The sequence below is a fragment of the Raphanus sativus genome, chromosome 6, assembly GCF_000801105.2.
Source record: "Raphanus sativus cultivar WK10039 chromosome 6, ASM80110v3, whole genome shotgun sequence".
NCBI lineage: Eukaryota > Viridiplantae > Streptophyta > Magnoliopsida > Brassicales > Brassicaceae > Raphanus > Raphanus sativus.
This window is the reverse complement of record NC_079516.1, coordinates 47,326,306-47,342,038: the sequence shown is the minus strand read 5'-3', so window position 1 is coordinate 47,342,038 and position 15,733 is coordinate 47,326,306. Positions and strand designations below refer to the sequence as shown.

At 38.1% G+C, this 15,733-nt stretch overlaps 3 protein-coding genes across 6 annotated transcripts; 1 reads left to right on the top strand and 2 right to left on the bottom strand.

Annotated features, from left to right (window-relative positions):
- Nucleotides 1-1,490: 1,490 nt before the first annotated feature.
- On the bottom strand, nt 1,491-8,834 carry LOC108812874 (importin beta-like SAD2). 4 transcript variants are annotated; one of them, XR_001943507.2, is made up of 23 exons: nt 8,506-8,834; nt 8,243-8,378; nt 8,050-8,137; nt 7,613-7,762; nt 7,014-7,176; nt 6,629-6,813; nt 6,374-6,547; nt 5,912-6,057; nt 5,711-5,834; nt 5,447-5,627; nt 5,057-5,216; nt 4,897-4,938; nt 4,689-4,807; nt 4,402-4,600; nt 4,060-4,191; nt 3,869-3,972; nt 3,426-3,605; nt 3,047-3,186; nt 2,775-2,914; nt 2,536-2,693; nt 2,295-2,427; nt 1,958-2,197; nt 1,491-1,870 (listed from the first exon to the last, which is right to left on the bottom strand). XR_001943507.2 is itself a non-coding variant. In XM_018585259.2 (22 exons), exons 1-22 carry the CDS (start codon nt 8,596-8,598, stop codon nt 2,019-2,021), a joined length of 3,126 nt encoding a protein of 1,041 aa, XP_018440761.2. In that variant the 5' UTR covers nt 8,599-8,834; the 3' UTR covers nt 1,491-2,018. The 4 variants fall into 4 exon arrangements, 2 of the variants coding, with proteins under 2 accessions (XP_018440761.2, XP_056845183.1); XR_008935932.1 differs by having other exon boundaries at nt 1,491-1,867; XM_018585259.2 differs by having other exon boundaries at nt 1,491-2,197.
- Nucleotides 8,835-10,624: 1,790 nt separating this feature from the next.
- On the top strand, nt 10,625-12,026 carry LOC108808697 (mitogen-activated protein kinase kinase kinase 20-like). The gene has a single exon (XM_018580809.2). The coding sequence runs from the start codon at nt 10,707-10,709 to the stop codon at nt 11,769-11,771; it is 1,065 nt and encodes a 354-aa protein (XP_018436311.2). The 5' UTR covers nt 10,625-10,706; the 3' UTR covers nt 11,772-12,026.
- Nucleotides 12,027-12,030: 4 nt separating this feature from the next.
- LOC108807291 (tRNA(His) guanylyltransferase 1) lies at nt 12,031-15,576 on the bottom strand. The gene is made up of 13 exons (XM_018579559.2): nt 15,373-15,576; nt 15,109-15,240; nt 14,984-15,028; nt 14,686-14,855; nt 14,487-14,572; nt 14,247-14,354; nt 13,622-13,878; nt 13,248-13,379; nt 13,128-13,172; nt 12,859-13,028; nt 12,670-12,755; nt 12,475-12,582; nt 12,031-12,297 (listed from the first exon to the last, which is right to left on the bottom strand). The coding sequence occupies exons 1-13, from the start codon at nt 15,474-15,476 to the stop codon at nt 12,163-12,165; spliced, it is 1,578 nt and encodes a 525-aa protein (XP_018435061.2). The 5' UTR covers nt 15,477-15,576; the 3' UTR covers nt 12,031-12,162.
- Nucleotides 15,577-15,733: the final 157 nt, after the last annotated feature.

Here is a 15,733-nt window from a genome sequence, read left to right as displayed (position 1 = left end):
ACAGAGGTGACTAATAGATCCCTCGGGAATTTGCTCCGATGTTTGGTAGGCGAGAATATCAAATCTTGGGATTTAAAACTTGGTCAAGCAGAATTTGCTCATAACCGTGCGGTGAATCGCAGTTTAGGTTATTGTCCTTTTCAGGTGGTATACGGCATCCTTCCTCGTGGCCCTCTTGACCTCACCACGTTGCCTGACAAGACACGATTTCATGGTGAAGCAGTCGATTTCGTATCTAACATTCACGATGTTCACAAGTTGGCCAATGCTCATTTGATCTCTTCGGCCTCCAAATATAAAACAGCAGCTGATAAGAAGCGTCGGGAGTTGTTATTTACACCAGGCGATTTAGTATGGGTCGTATTGACAAAGGATCGTCTTCCTGCGAGAGAATACAACAAACTTAAGTCGCGCAAGATCGGTCCAGTTGAGGTTCTTGAGAAGATTAATCCAAATGCTTATCGAGTTCGTCTTCCGGATCATCTTCGCACTTCCAATGTGTTTAATATCAAGCATCTGTTTCCTTATCACGGCGACAATGACGACTCGGATTCGTGGCCGAATCCTTCTCACCCGAAGGGACCTGATGCAACAGCATCGTAGCTTAAACGTCAAGTTTCCTTTTTATAGTTATTTCCTTTTTACCTAAGACTTATGTTTTGCTTTTTTCTATTAGGTTAAGAGTTTTTATGACGGTTTAAGAAGTTCTATATAAAAAACTCTCCTATGGCTTTTGTAAGATAGATTGATTTGAATAAGATTTCTAGTTATTTAAAGAGCTTTCTCAAAGCACTGCGAAGAGTATTCGCAATCCTAAGAGTTCTCACGAACACTGCGAAGAGTATTCGCGCCCTTATCCCGTTTTCGAATTAAACTTCGAGAACACGTTACCTATGTAACGATCAAACCCTTGATCTTTAGGTTTTATAGCTTCCGCTCTCCATGAACATGTCTCTGAGTCGGCACTTCCTCTCATTCTTTATCCTTATAGAATCCTTGCCCATCAATCACCAACTCCATCTGGGCCAAAAGAGTGAACTGATCAGCCTTCTTCACTCCTTATGGGCTTTCCTCCGGAGAGAGTATTGATAGAAAATAGGAGGATGATTGGACTCAAACGTATCATTATCCCTGCCATCCAAATTGACCTTGTCCTCAAGTTCAAATGTTGGAAACTGTTTGAAAATTGTGCTCGTCCACTCTCACGTACAGTCATAAGCGGGTAACCCTTGCCACCTTTTGATCAACACTTCCTCCTGACTATTGGCTTGATTGGTCCTCTTGCCTTTTGTTTTTTTTCTCCTCAGTTTGGATCGTACAGTAAAGCTTTTTACGATAATTAATTATTGTATTATTAATTACTTTTCGAGGTTAATCAAGAAACAAACATCTTGCAGTCTGAAGGGTTTTACGATGATTTATCTATTTTGTTTAATTCATTACTAAAAACGGTAACGAATTTTTTTTGTTACTTTTAATAAACAGAAACATATTAAAAATCTTTTGAATGATTTTCACTTTATGAAAAAATGGCCGCACAACCTAATGAGTGACCTTTGCTGATCTCTGTCTGTATGAGATCAAAAGTTCAATATAGTTTTTCCTAAAAATCTAAAACATCCCAAAAAGACAAGACACAATGTGTGCAATAGTAAGCATATGGATAAAAAGAGTACACAAAAATCCCCCCCCCACACACAAGACGGAGACACAACGTAACACACAAAACCGTCTCTTCAGAGTTCAGACTATAAGAGACGTCACTCCATCATCATCGTCAATCAAACTTACCAGACATGCAAACCTTCTGACCGCAACCACACGGTTTCACAAGGCTCTGGAGATGATGATGATGTCTTTTTTTTTGCTGCTAAAATCCACAAAAATTTGCTTCTTTGTTTGTATAACTTGGAAGCAAGAGGCAATGCTGAATGATATGTATGAACGAGAATCTCACCAAAATGAATTGTTTGTGCGTATCAGACACGCTTCGGCTTTTGATCATCAAAGCTTAAAGATCACATAGCAGGAACAGGAGTAGCAGCAGCAGCTTCTGCTGCCTTCTTTTGCTTCTCTTTCTCCATCTCCACTCTTCTCACCTCTGCGTGCTGTGCTATTCCGTTTGCAATCGCCTGATAATTGAAGTCCAGTGACTGGTTCAGGTTCTGAAACCTCTGCGCATCTGACGCCTGCATAACTGTTCAAAGGCCAAGGATGATGCGATTAAGCAAAAAAAAAAAAGATGTACACTGAAGAAAACGAAGCTTTCTATAGTATTTCTGTGATCGTGGTACCTCTGATTGCGTCGACGAAGAATACAAAGGCATCCACCTCATCGATGGGTGACTGGAACTCTTCGTCATCGCTAAAGTCGTCATCATCATCAGAATCATCGTCATCTTCATCATCATAGCCGAATGACTTTGCCTTTGAAATGAACAAGCGAGTAGGCAAACAGTCAATTCCGAAAGAAAAAAAAGGAAAATCAATTCATAGTTGGCAAGGGATGCCAATACAAGCATTAATTTGACAAACCTGTGCAGCTAACTTCTTCAGTTTCTTGCTTTCTGCTTCATCTCCATCCTCAGTATCATCCATCCCCATCTCCCCATCAGATTCATCATCATCGTCTTCATCACTCTCCAGTCCATTCATCTCATTCTCATAATCCACTTCCGTTTCCTTTGCTGCTTCTGCGGGAGATATGGGAAAGTGAATTAACTTAAACGTTACCACGTAAAGGGGAGAGAAAGTGGATCATAAGCACAACATACCAGCTATCTGATTCTTATATGAAACTAGAAGATCAAGTGTTGCCTTGAAAACACGCTGAAGGGCTTCGTCGGGGAATTGACCACCCGGGAGAGCAAGTAACGAAGTCAAACCCAAGCAGCAAACCTTTTTATCGTGTTCCCTGTTATATAAAAAGGGCAACTTCTTTATCAGTTAATCACAATAAGAAAATAAAAAACTCCGACCATTACTACACTTATAAGCTTTCCATGAACAAGAAAAGACATAATACAGTAAATAGCATCAAAGATACCTTTTGAAATTTGCTGGCAGGCCACTCTTTCTTTTTTGTTGCAACATCTGGAACCAAATATCAAACACTGTCGAAGCAAGTCCCGTGTTATGCAACACACCGAGCGTCAAAACTGGATTGTAGTAAAGCATATTTGCCACCTGCGAATCGAAATCATAATTTTCTTTGAGAAAATGATCAAGATACCAAAATTTAACATGCAATAATAATGGCGGTTCACTAGCTAAGAAAGTTCAACCCATCGTAACCATCAATGCAACAATGAAACCAATTCAATGCAGTTTCCGACTGATTCATAATTTCATATAGTGGCATTGAGATGATTAAAGAAATAAAATTGCAAGTTGGAACTAACAAATTATCCAGACAGTTCTCTTACCACTTGAATAAGAAGAGATTTTAGGTAAGAAGTCTCCGCTCGTTGTAACCGATCAATAGTGAGCCGTAGATATGGTTCAACCCACTGATCCACCTGCCCTTTGCAATTCTGGAAAACAACTTCAATAAGCTTTGGAGCAGACTCAATATCACTGTCTTCAATGTTTCTGTCGGTCATAAGCTGTAGAAACAGAAAAGTGAGATATAAAATTAGCTATCAAGGTAACAAACGGTATTGTTATGTAGGCTGATGAGTGATCTGCTTGGATAGAGAAACATGGGAGATGCTTATATATGTACACAATCTCCATACTACGGTAGGAAGAATTGTCATATTTAATGCTGAAGGTACAATATGTATTCTTAGTGTTTGCTCAATACGCTAGAGGCCAACAACTTTTCTACCAGGATAATTGCAGAATGACAACCAGAAAACATACTTACAGTTGAAAGAACAGTAAATAGACTTTGCTGATAGTCGGGCTCCTTGCAAGTGAGGAAATGAGCAGTTCCCCTCGATATGAAGTTGTCCATTGGAACCAAAATATCTACATTTCCAAAAAATAGCTTAGTGTATATGTAGCAAAAAAGATTGATATGGACTATACAGAAATCAGACACGAGGGAAGCCATACTTGGAAAGAAATCAATTGCCCAATCGACCAACGCTTCGACCATTAATGGCCAGAGACTCCACATGCCCAAGGTAATGTTAGGTGAATAAAAGGTCATGTATGATGCAATCTCCAAAACTTCTTCAAATACGTCTGCCAAAGAAAAAATGATGAAAATTTAAATGCTTTAGTACGAATATTAAAATAGTCGGAAAAGGAAATGAATGATCTTGAGATCTGATGCTACTTAGTCCAAAAGTTCAGCCATCTCGATACAACTAAAGCTGACAGTCAGCAAACAAAGGACCAGAGCTAAATTAGAAAAACTAAAAAAAAAAGAGTATTTTTTATACATCAATTTACCCTGGCCATCAGCGGTCAACATTTTCTGCATTATTGGAAGTATCGTTGGCTCTATCTCAACAAACAGCTGAGGAAGACTGCTAACAGATTCAAGGATTGTACTTATGGCACGCAAACAACCAACTGCAGCTAGGGCTCCCACGTCATCCGGATCATCACTTGTTTCTGACGTGTTTAAGCACCTCCAAAATGCAGCGGCCTGAGGAAAAGAAGAGACAGAAATACATATATCTCAAAGTTCAAACATTTCAAGAAAACTAGACAAACTAGAAAGCTCATTTCCTTACCAGATTTTGGCATAATCCAAAAGCATAAGGAGCCATCTCCTCACCGAACTTATCGACAATGGTCTCCAGCGTAAAAACAAGGTCTTCATTCTCTACCTCATTCATGAGTTTGAAAAATTCTGATAGGAGCAAGATCACAAGTAAGTGAAACCATTAGTTTTAATTCAACGATACTGACTATCTAGTTTTCAAAAACAAGGTTACCTACCATCAAGTAGTTGAGGGAGGATTGGACGTATCTCATTCAAATCTGCAAGTTTGGCCAATGGCCAGACAGTTTTAATTAGACATATATAAATCCACACACAATCAAGAAGACAACGCACAAGTACAAATAGTCCATACATGTGCAGGAGAAAATAACATACCCTTGCACGCCTCAACAAATGAACGTAGTGCAAAAACTGAATCAACACGGACAGGGAGTTCAGGATCACGCATTCCCGAAACAACACTGTGCAATGCTTTACGAAAGTTGTTCTGATCTGAGAAGTTGATGTGGGCATATTGTCCAGCTACCCATGCGGCCTACATTCAAAAACTCAATCGTTAAACAGATCAAGGGGCTCCCAAAGAATATACATCGCAGCAGTCACCCTAAATATGAAAACGATTTATCCTTTTTCTTCTGTTGTTAAACTTTTTTAAGCAATACAGAGTTCTCAAACAAATTGAGAAATACAACAGAACCGCTATCATGGCAACCATGGATTGTTGAGGTATCAATTACACAAATTTAAGCCAAAAGAAATGAATACCTTTGCTCTAAGATGTCCAGCTGGACTACTGAATTCAGGAAAAATATGTTGTACCAACATATGCTCCAGTTCAGATTTATAGGGATCAGTTTGCTTCAGTTTATCACAAAGAGATCCAACAGCAAGCATAGCGCCATCTTTTTGACGATAAGGCTTATGTTCAGCAGGAGCTTCGTCATAACTACACATACAGGAAAAGCAAGTTCACAACAAGACACAACTGAAAGAAAAAAAGATTTAAGCGGAAGAGCTCAAATGGTATACCTCCTGAAGATCCCTACAACAAACTGAACAAACTTTGGGAGGTTATCTTTCCCACGTTTTCGAACCAATTCATTTACAAAATCCATAGACGCTGTTCGCGGACTGTACAAGTCTTCAATGATATCTGCAGTGCAGCACAACAATTTTCTCTAAATATTTTATGTTTGTCTTTTCAAGAAAGTCACTATTTTTAATACTTACTGTAACCCTTCCTCACATATTCATGTGGGTCTTCCTCCCAAAGTTTTTGATCAGAGTCGTTAAAGCACAATAGAGGGAAAACAATCTCAAAAAGCAAAACATCCAGGCGAGGCAGCAGCAATTTATACATGCTACTCTTACAAATGCTGCAGATACAATGAATTAGTGTAAGGACTTAAGAACTCCCTGAACGAGAAATGCCACATATTTAAAAAATACAGTAGTAGATTTTTATTTATTTAAGCTGCAAGGAAGATGGCAAGATACATTTTAATACATGCCAAGAGGTGGAATAACAGAAAAACATATAAACATATAGTGTTCTAATTAAAATTAACACCTTTCAATCCTTTACCAAAAACAAAGCTAAATGCCAGGGAGGGGAGAATTGACGTCAACCAAGTAGGCATACTGAATGAGACAAGTATGCAGATAAGACTAAAAAGGAACTGTAAGACAAACCTGTTGCTTAAGTACTGAAGGAGAAGATTGGTAACTCTGTCGGGAAGATAGCCTCCAACACGAATAGTATTCAGACAATTTAGGTGACCTTCCAAAATTCTGCCGGCATAATTTTTTTGAAACATTTGGGCGAAAGGCTTGTTTTCTGGAGTTTGAAGTTTTGGGTCTCCAAACCTATGAAAACGAGTGCTCACCAAAATTTAATGGACGTTCCAAGAGTACTTTTTGTTTAACATATTAATTTCAGAGGCATACCGACTATAGATCCTGTTTAAGATGTGCACTGTCCACTTCTTGACCTTCCACCAGCCCCAAGATTTTCTAAGTTCCGGATCCATAGGCTGACCTTCAACTGGAACAGGACGCTCCGAAACACTCAAGAACAGAACCATCCAGGCATTGAATACGTTAATATCAAATAATTGCTTTGGGAGCTCCAGCTGCCACATAAAATAGTACAAAATGAATCATGCGGTGAATCTTTGGAAAGTAACACAAAGAAAATCAGGATTTCCATAAATCATTATCAGAAGGAAACAATAATAGGGACCGGCTTCAGTAAGCCTAGCGATCCCTACTTTTATTTATTTATCGACTAGCAAATTTGCAAATTGCCAATATGATCTCGTTACCGACTTACATATATTGATGACCAAAAAATTTTGCATATCAGCTTCATTAACTCTGCTATCTCGAGTGACGGATTTTCTATCTGGATAAGACCATTGAAAATCGTCAAAAGTAGAGGAAATGTTTCCTCCACAATGCGGGAAACTGGTGTCCTCTCCTCGTCTGACTTGAACCTAGAAATCAAAATTAGGAAATAGAATCAAGATAATGCAGCACATCTAGATTTACTGCTACGGATGCTTAAACAGTGAGATTGTCATGTCGGTTTGTTGCTTTTCTACATGTAATGCACACTTTCTGTTCCTATAACTCATATAAACTTCATAAGACATTAAGAATATTGTTTGAAAGAGCCATGGACATCACACTATTGAAATAATAAATTTTCCAAACTTCATCTTAACACTCCTTGTACAGTTCATTGTCTCTTCGAGTATTTTTTTTCTACTCAGGAAAGGATACCAACTTACCACCTAAAGTTTTTACTACGTGTGCTATACTGAAACAGTCAAAGCCCTACCGCCGCAGACAGTATGACAATATTTTCACTAATGAATCTTTAAATCATACCCAGGAATGGGGATACAGGATGGAAAGTGATAAACTTACTCATATTTTCTAGAGAGTATCCGCAGCACAAACAGAGCTCCGTAAATTTGTTGATTTTGCAAATTGTACTTCACCCAATCGAGAAGACGTGGCCATTGTTCTGGATAATCAGCATATATAATCGTCTTGAGAGACTCTCCAAGTTGTGATCTGGATCGCAAAATTAAAATTAAGAGCTGGCTTCGAAAAAAAAAATCATGGTTGTGTCGAGCTTTGTAGAAAAGAAATATCATCCACAATCCAATGTTTCATGATATCTAGCAGCTAAGGATAATGCAAAGACACATACAAACTGCAAACATGCATGATACACATACAGTGAGGACTATCAGCTTGAAGAATATCAATCATACAAGATGATGGCATTGTCACATGTAATTAGCCCAACATGTTATTGCATCTTCACACCAATCAGACCTCTAGCAGACAAAATATACCTGAGTAAGGTGGGAACTTGGGTGACATAGACGAGGATGTTGTCCCTCACCAATTCTTTGTCGCTTTGCAATATCATCGGCTGCTCTCCTGCACACAGTCAGATACACGAATCAATCAACCTAAGAGCTTCCCAATAAACAAGAACGGAACATGAAAAATCACAAAAACTTTATTATTAATTATTATTATTACCAGAATCATCAGGCGACCAGTTCTTAGCAATGAAGTTCTTGAACTGAATACTAGCGATTTGACGGACTGCCATGTCACAGTTCCCATCCACGGCTATCTGCAATAACCTCACCAAGTGCTGTGGCGTGTGCTGCAACTGTAATAGAAGAGAACAAGTAGAAACAACACACGCATCACAAAACCATTTGAATCTAATCAAACTAGCAACTGTATATGCAGGCCTGTGTATATGCATCTTCAGAGAATTCAAAGTTTTAAGAGACCTGATTGAGTTGCTGCTCAGAAGCTTTGCGTTCATCGGGATTGGGGCTGAGCGCGGCGGCTCGGAGGATCAAAGCGAGGCTAGGCAGATCCATCCTCCGGGGAGTTTGGAAATGGAGAAACCCACTACTAGAGAAAGTAACACAGATGGTGAGAGGAGTAGAGGTTGATTCGATTTGAATTTTTTTCCGTCCAGCAGCCCTAGAGAGAGAGAGAGAGCTCAGTTGAGTAGGCTGGAGATTCAATAGAGGTTTTAGAGCTATAAAAGTGGCGGAGAAGGAGGAGGAAGAAGAAGAAGATGATGGTAGGCGAGAGTGGAGAGGGACAAACCGAGCTGGTGGACAAAATAGAGTATTTAAATCCCTAGGGTTGTTTAACTAACCTTCATTTTGGTTGACTCGGGTTGTCTGTGTGACCGGTTTATAATTGTACCGGGTCTTCTCCAACTAAATTGATTGCGTGTACGGGGGGACAAATGAACAACGGACAAAGTTTTAGGTGATTTTTTGCATTAAAAATATTTTCGAAATGTGTTTTTTTTATTTGATGTATTCTTGAGAATTGCCAGTTTTTTCCTCCTATCGATGCATTCCTAAGAATTGGCATATTAGTATTTGTTTATGGTCAATACATATAACATATCCAGATGGGAGCATCATTATTGAAACGGATGGGGGTAATGATATTGTTTAGCCTAAGTATCCGCTATGTACTTTTTATGTGAAACACTAACATTGTTTATACTTTTCTGCCCAGGTGTGATGAGCAGCAACGGTGACTATCTCATAGCTAAAATTGTGATGAGCAGCAACGGTGACTATCTCATAGCTAAAATTTGCATGGATTCAAGTTTTTTATATTTTTTTATATTTGAGAATGGTGATGTGTTTGGATAATTATGGTTATAGCCAAATATTAAAATAAACTGTAAGATTACAATAAATTATAGAAAAAATTAGGAATATTACAATACAAATATTAAAATCCAAAGAAACTTCTTCCGGACCAACTTGGTTGATAACATAATATGAATTATGTTTCTCATAATGCGGTACTTCCATCTGGATCTCATTTTTTTGACGATTAACATTGGTCAGATTCCCGTTACAATCTATGAATATTCTTTCATTAAAAATTCAGTCTAATGATTCTACCGAAAGAAACACTAATGAAAAAATTATCAATTTTTAACGATTTTAAAACTGTTACTATACAGTGAAAATTTGAATTTCCAATGAATAAACCAATAAATATAATCAAGTAACTTTGTGGTTGCTTCACCATGGTCAATTCGCAATTTTGATTTTGAAACCAAAACTGAAATTGTCTATTTCCTTGTATCTCCATGACCATGAAAGACAGTATAAATTTAGCAACACTCTTCCAGCAAGATCTCGTTCACCATGATGGTTTACATGGTATTTGTTTCTGAAGCAAAGAGATTAAAATAATTTTTTTACCATTTAAATCTAAATTCAACATAATTAAATTGATTTTTTGTCAATAGATTCTATGCCAGAGATTGCACTTGAACGAATTGTAGAAAAGACAGCATAACTTTCAATCAGTAGTAATAGATTTCTTCTCAAAAAGAAAGAAGAACAAACGTCACATAAACATCAAAAGTTTGATACTGCCTTGATTTTTTTGATCAAATCGTAGCAAGGTTTCTTATCATATAAGTTATAACCTAGCAAGTTTTTTTTTTCTTTTTTGCTAAATATAATCAAAAGTTCAATGACCAAAGGGGGCGCGAAGTGTTTTGCACATGGAACGTTTGAGCCAACGGTTAAGATCGAATCGTATTGTAATGTAGATCTTCCCGTGTAACAAAGGCGCCTTATTCAATTTCCCAAATGTAACGGTAAGATTCAACGGTTCAGATCGAATCAATTGTATCCTCCGGGTAAGATCGACGGGGGCGTTATGCAATTTCCTTTTTTGATTTTCTCGGCAATTAATTCAACGGTTCAGATGAATCAGTGGTAGATCCACTGTGTAAAATCGACGGCCGTCATTCAATTTCCTTTTTTGATGTTCCGGTAATTTCCTTTTTATTGAATTAGTAGAGTATACTGTATAGTATATAGTTTCCTTTTCATTATCATATCCGCTAATTAAACAACTCCAAACGTTTCCTTTCTCTCACAACAAATCAAAGATTAAGTCTCTAATTAGGGTTTTATTTGTAGCGAAGTAAAGCATGATGGCGTCTATGGAGTTTGTGAAGCCCTTAGGCAAAGGTTCGTATGGTTCAGTCAATCTCATCAAGTTCACTAAACACGACGACTGCTCGAAGCCATTCTACTACGCTGTGAAAAGTTCGAACGCACAAGACTACGATTCCCTCAACAACGAGTTTCAGATTCTATCGAAACTCAGAGATTGTCAAGGGATCATGCAAACCTTCGGGACATCTCTGTGGAGAGGAGTCGATGATCACGGGAACAGAGTTTATAGTATGTCGATGGAGTACGCAGCTGGTGGAAGTTTATCTTCTTTTATCAAAAAAAGGTTGTTGACCGACAGAATGATCAGAGACTTCACTCGAATGATTCTTCAAGGACTTGTCTCTATACATGGTAACGGATACGTCCACTGCGATCTCAAACCGGACAATCTTCTTGTGTTCCCGCGTTATGAAGAAGCTGCTGTTGGTGGTGGTGGTGTAATGAAAGAAGTTTCGTACGAGTTGAAGCTTTCTGATTTTGGGATGTCGACAGAAGCTGGAGAGGAGTCGGTGTTTTGGGAGTTTGATTCTCCATACTTGGGAACGCCTCTTTACATGTCTCCCGAGTCTGTTAACTACGGCGTCGCGGAGAAGTCGTTAGACCTGTGGTCGTTAGGCTGCGTTGTGTTGGAGATGTACACAGGAGAGTCTCCGTGGGCGTTGCAAGATTCTCATGAGATTTTACGTCATCTCTTGGATGGGAAGTCGCCAGAGATTCCAGACTCTCTTCCTTGGGACGCAAGGCAGTTTCTACAAACGTGTTTCGCAAGAAATCCTGTGGTGAGAGGAAGCGCTACGGGTCTGTTGAAGCATCCGTTTCTTCTTTCTGATCAGAAGAAAGTGATGGTTACCGGCGCTGGAGGTAGGAGAAAGCCGGTGGTGGCGGTTCTAAAGTCTAAAGATGTTATGAAGAAGCCACTAAGAGTGAAGATTATTCCACCAAAGCCACCGCAGTTTAAGAAAGTTGTGGATAGACCCTTGAGGTTGAAGATTATACCTCCGAAACCGCCAGGATGCAATCTCGTTTTTGTCCAGTAGAGTATGTCAGTGTGTTCTGTCGCTTTGTTAGAAGGCGTAGATGAAGTTAATACACAGTTGTAAAAATTGACGTAGAGGACACATCAAGGAGCAGCCAAGACAAGCGAGACCAAGTTTGGTTCCTGTGTAAGCATATTGTCACTTGGCCGCTTGAACCATCTCTTAACTTTTGAATTTTTACTTCTTCTCTTTGAAATCTGATGTATCTACTCTTATATTCGGTTCTATGGAGCCTAACTTTGTAACAACACTAGGAGAATTTATGTTAATGTGTTTTTGTATTTCTGTTTCTCTTTTCATCGTCTTTCTCCCACAAACAAAGAAAACAAACAAGTGTAGCTAAAAAAGTGTTTCCATGTGCACAAAGCTTTGATTAAAGAAGCAGATAGTTTCATGAATAGCTAAGGATGTGTTGATGTTCCTCCCAGAAACAGCTTTCAATAATGTTGCAATGATCTACCACCACTTCTCCTTCCCGTTTCAGTTTCTTCCCTGAAACTACTCCATTCTCGACTGCAATGGGTTCCTGAAAAAGAATATATTCGGACAGCTGTTTAACAGACAAACTACAAAATGCTCTGTAATGGAAAACATGTTTCAAACAATATCAAACCATTCGTATGCTTGAAAAGGAACAAGAAGCAAACATTCAGGTTTGTTCTATGGCTTAGCCACTTAGGTAGTAAAGGAGGCAAATACTAACCTTTGAGCGGTAAACCGAGGAACCCATTCGAAAGATTAGAGGTAATGTATTGTACTCAATTCCAAACTGACGGCTAAGCAGCTCGTTCTTCTCTCGTGTTTGGGTGCCCTGGAAAAGCCATTCACAAAAGAGCAACATAAGAAGAACCATTATCAAGTCATTACAAAATGATTTACTTTCACCATAACAAAGTACCTTTAAGTAATCTTGGGATTGTGTTTTGGTTTTTCCAGACTTAACAAGCATCCAGAAACATGTATTGTACTGATTATTGATATGGCCTGCCAAAACAAAAAGACAGAAAGAAGACATGAGACTACTCGTATATAAAGGTATCATTTCAAAAAATATATTAGATGATGATGAGACATTATATTTACTCACAGTCAACTTGTCTCCACGCCAAATAATCCAAAAGAATCTTGTACGTTGGATAGCATACTGCTCGCCCATCAAACGATGGAGGGTACTTCAGTTCTTTGTGAGCGAAGAAATCTCCCCATCTTATCACATATGTGGATGTAAACAAGGATGCAATTGCAGATATTATCTTGCTGCGAAACAATAATATCAGGGACATTAAGAACCAAAATAATCAGGAAATAGAGTCAAAAACTGTAAGGTAGAAAAATAAAAATTAAAGTTCAACTAACCTGGGTTGTCTTTGGTAGAGCTCAGATTCTCTCTTCAAAACAAAGCTGGAATCGATGATGATGAACTTAGTTAAGATATGTAACAGTTGATGTACAAGAGGGTGAGAGATGGAGGTTTACCTGTACTCATCACTTACACCATAGGCAAATTGAATATCCTCAAACTCCTCGAGAACAGCCACTGCACATGAATTCATAAGTTTCAGAGCTTGCTCATCATTTGGCTTCTCAAATTCATGAATGTCAGAAAACCTACCAAAACCCCAAGAAACAAGCTCCATTAGTCATATAATATAATGTTAGTTGATTAGTAATAAAATTTTGTCATATTGAAGAAAATGCAAGTTAAGATTCAAGAACTAGAATTAGAAGACTCCCCCTAGACTAAAGTAACCACAGCATAAAGAAGTAAATCAATACATAAGATAGCTGAATCCTGGGGGGAGCACAAGGACTTGACTAGTTTAAGGCTTGAACGCAATATAATATAATACCTGTGAAAGTGAGAGCCGTCAATCCTAACAACGACCCATGTTAAAGGTAACAATTTGTTCTCAAACTGAAACGACCTAACGAAATCTGGTTCAACTCTGCCAATATCTTTAGTGAAGTGACCAAGATCATTATATAGGGAAGCGTGCTCGTTCCAAAAGCTTCTTGCAGCAATATTCTCTGAATGTACAGAAACAGCCTTTCTCCTTAATCTTTTTACAGGATTGCCATTTTCGTCATGCTTCACAGTTTCTTCCACCTAAATGAAGTTAAAAGGAAATGTCTCATATTCAAAATCTATAATGTCTGCGGTATAAGCCAAATTTACCAAGAACATCAAGCAAGTTGCAATAGAGAGCGTAGATCTAACTTATAACAAAACACAATACAGAGAAAATAAACATATTTTCAGCTACTTACATCAACAGAGCTGAAGTAATATTTTTACAAGGGTGTTCATACAATTAACGTTTTAAATGAAAAAACCTAAACGTACATGTGCAACAATATATATTGTTCAACAAACTTTCAATTGGATGGTCTATATTCTAAATAACACATCACATGTTAAAGCCAGTACAAAAGCGCTGTATATACAATTTCTAACAGAAAAATATAAACTATTACCTTTGTCTTGAAAAGACATGATCCTTGGCGAAACAATTCGGGAAGCGTCTTGTAATTGATACCAAATTTTTGAAAGAGAAGCTCATTTTTCTGCTGCTTTTGTGTATCCTACAGGTATCCGCGATGGAAACAGACAAACAATGAAATGCAATCACTAATCATGATATAGGCGAAGAAGGTACAAGACTACAAGATCATATTATTCATACTGCTAATAAACACATTCCACTAACAACACACCTTAAGAAGCTCTTGTGTTTCGGTTATGGTCTTTCCACTTTTAACTAACATCCAAAAACAAGTTTCATATTGATTATTGGCGTGGCCTGTAACAAAGAAATAGAACTTGTTAGATGTTCTTCACGCAAATAAGTATCAATAATATATGGAACAAAATATATAATGAACGTGCAGTATTCCTGAGGTCAGAATGTCTTACAGTCCTGTTGTCTCCACGCGAGATAAGCTTGAAGAACCTCTGGCGATGCGCAACTAACAACTTGTGAGGTGAAAGAAGGAGCGTATTCTAGTTTTCTTTGGGGAAAGAACTCTTTCCACTTAGTAACATACACTGCAGCAAAGAAGGAAGCTACCAACGACAAAATCTTACTGCATATTGAAAAAAAAAAAATAACAGGAAAGTAAAGACACTATGAGTCAAACAGAGACATGAAAACCACATATTATTATGCAAAAAGGTCTCTCTACAGATCGATCAAGTTTAGATGAATCAACACCTGGCTCGTCTCTGGTAGAATCTTGACGTTTTCTTGAACACAAAGCTAAGGAAAAAAAATTGAAGGTGAGATATATAGAGTGAGAGCGTAAGAGAAATGAAGACAAAGGAAGTGAGTTTTGGAACCTGTATTCATCACTGTATCCATATGCAAAGATGATATCAGGAAACTCTTCCAAAAGCGCAGCGGAGCATGAATTCATAAGATTGAGAGCTGCTTCATCATTAGGCTTCTCAAACTCATGAACTTGGGAAAACCTATTCAGTGGTTGGTCAAGGAGGTAAAGAGAGCATTCTCTAAAAATAAAATATAAATACATCAAAAAGTCAAAGTTCCATGACATATAAGACTTTATCTCCCTTCTCAACTTACAAAGCAAGAGACTTTACCTAGAGAAGTCACGACCATCGATCCGAACAAGGATCAAATTAGGAAGCATAACTTCATCTTCAGATTCGAATGACTTGACGTACTCGTACTTGCTATTCGCCATTTCAAAACAATCTCTTTTCCTTTTACTCTTTTTGACTCTTTGACTTTGAACTGTTCACGGAAAGACACATACATCTCCTGGCGCCGGAGTTGATCGCCGACGGCTCTTCCACTAAGCTTCTCTTAATGGGCTTGTTCTAACCTTTGGGCTTTTATCAATTTAAATGCAAAACATTATTTAAAACAAAATAAAATATCCGCTTTTCTCTTACAGTCCATTATCCATGTTCCAAAAAGGTGTTAACGTAATTAAAACCT

Bases quoted from the DNA above. Each gene is read 5' to 3' on its own strand.
- LOC108807291 (XM_018579559.2), bottom strand. From the start codon at position 15,476: ATGGCGAATAGCAAGTACGAGTACGTCAAGTCATTCGAATCTGAAGAT. The intron at 14,856-14,983 runs GTGTTGATTCAT...TTCAATATGCAG, and splicing joins TTCTACCAGAGACGAGCCAG to TAAGATTTTGTCGTTGGTAG. The intron at 13,173-13,247 runs GTAAACCTCCAT...CATCGATTCCAG, and splicing joins GGTGTAAGTGATGAGTACAG to CTTTGTTTTGAAGAGAGAAT.
- LOC108808697 (XM_018580809.2), top strand. From the start codon at position 10,707: ATGATGGCGTCTATGGAGTTTGTGAAGCCCTTAGGCAAAGGTTCGTAT.
- LOC108812874 (XM_018585259.2), bottom strand. From the start codon at position 8,598: ATGGATCTGCCTAGCCTCGCTTTGATCCTCCGAGCCGCCGCGCTCAGC. The intron at 5,217-5,446 runs GTATTCATTTCT...TTTTGAATGTAG, and splicing joins CTGGACATCTTAGAGCAAAG to GCCGCATGGGTAGCTGGACA. The intron at 2,694-2,774 runs GTATGTTGTGCT...TATCTCCCGCAG, and splicing joins ATATAAGAATCAGATAGCTG to AAGCAGCAAAGGAAACGGAA.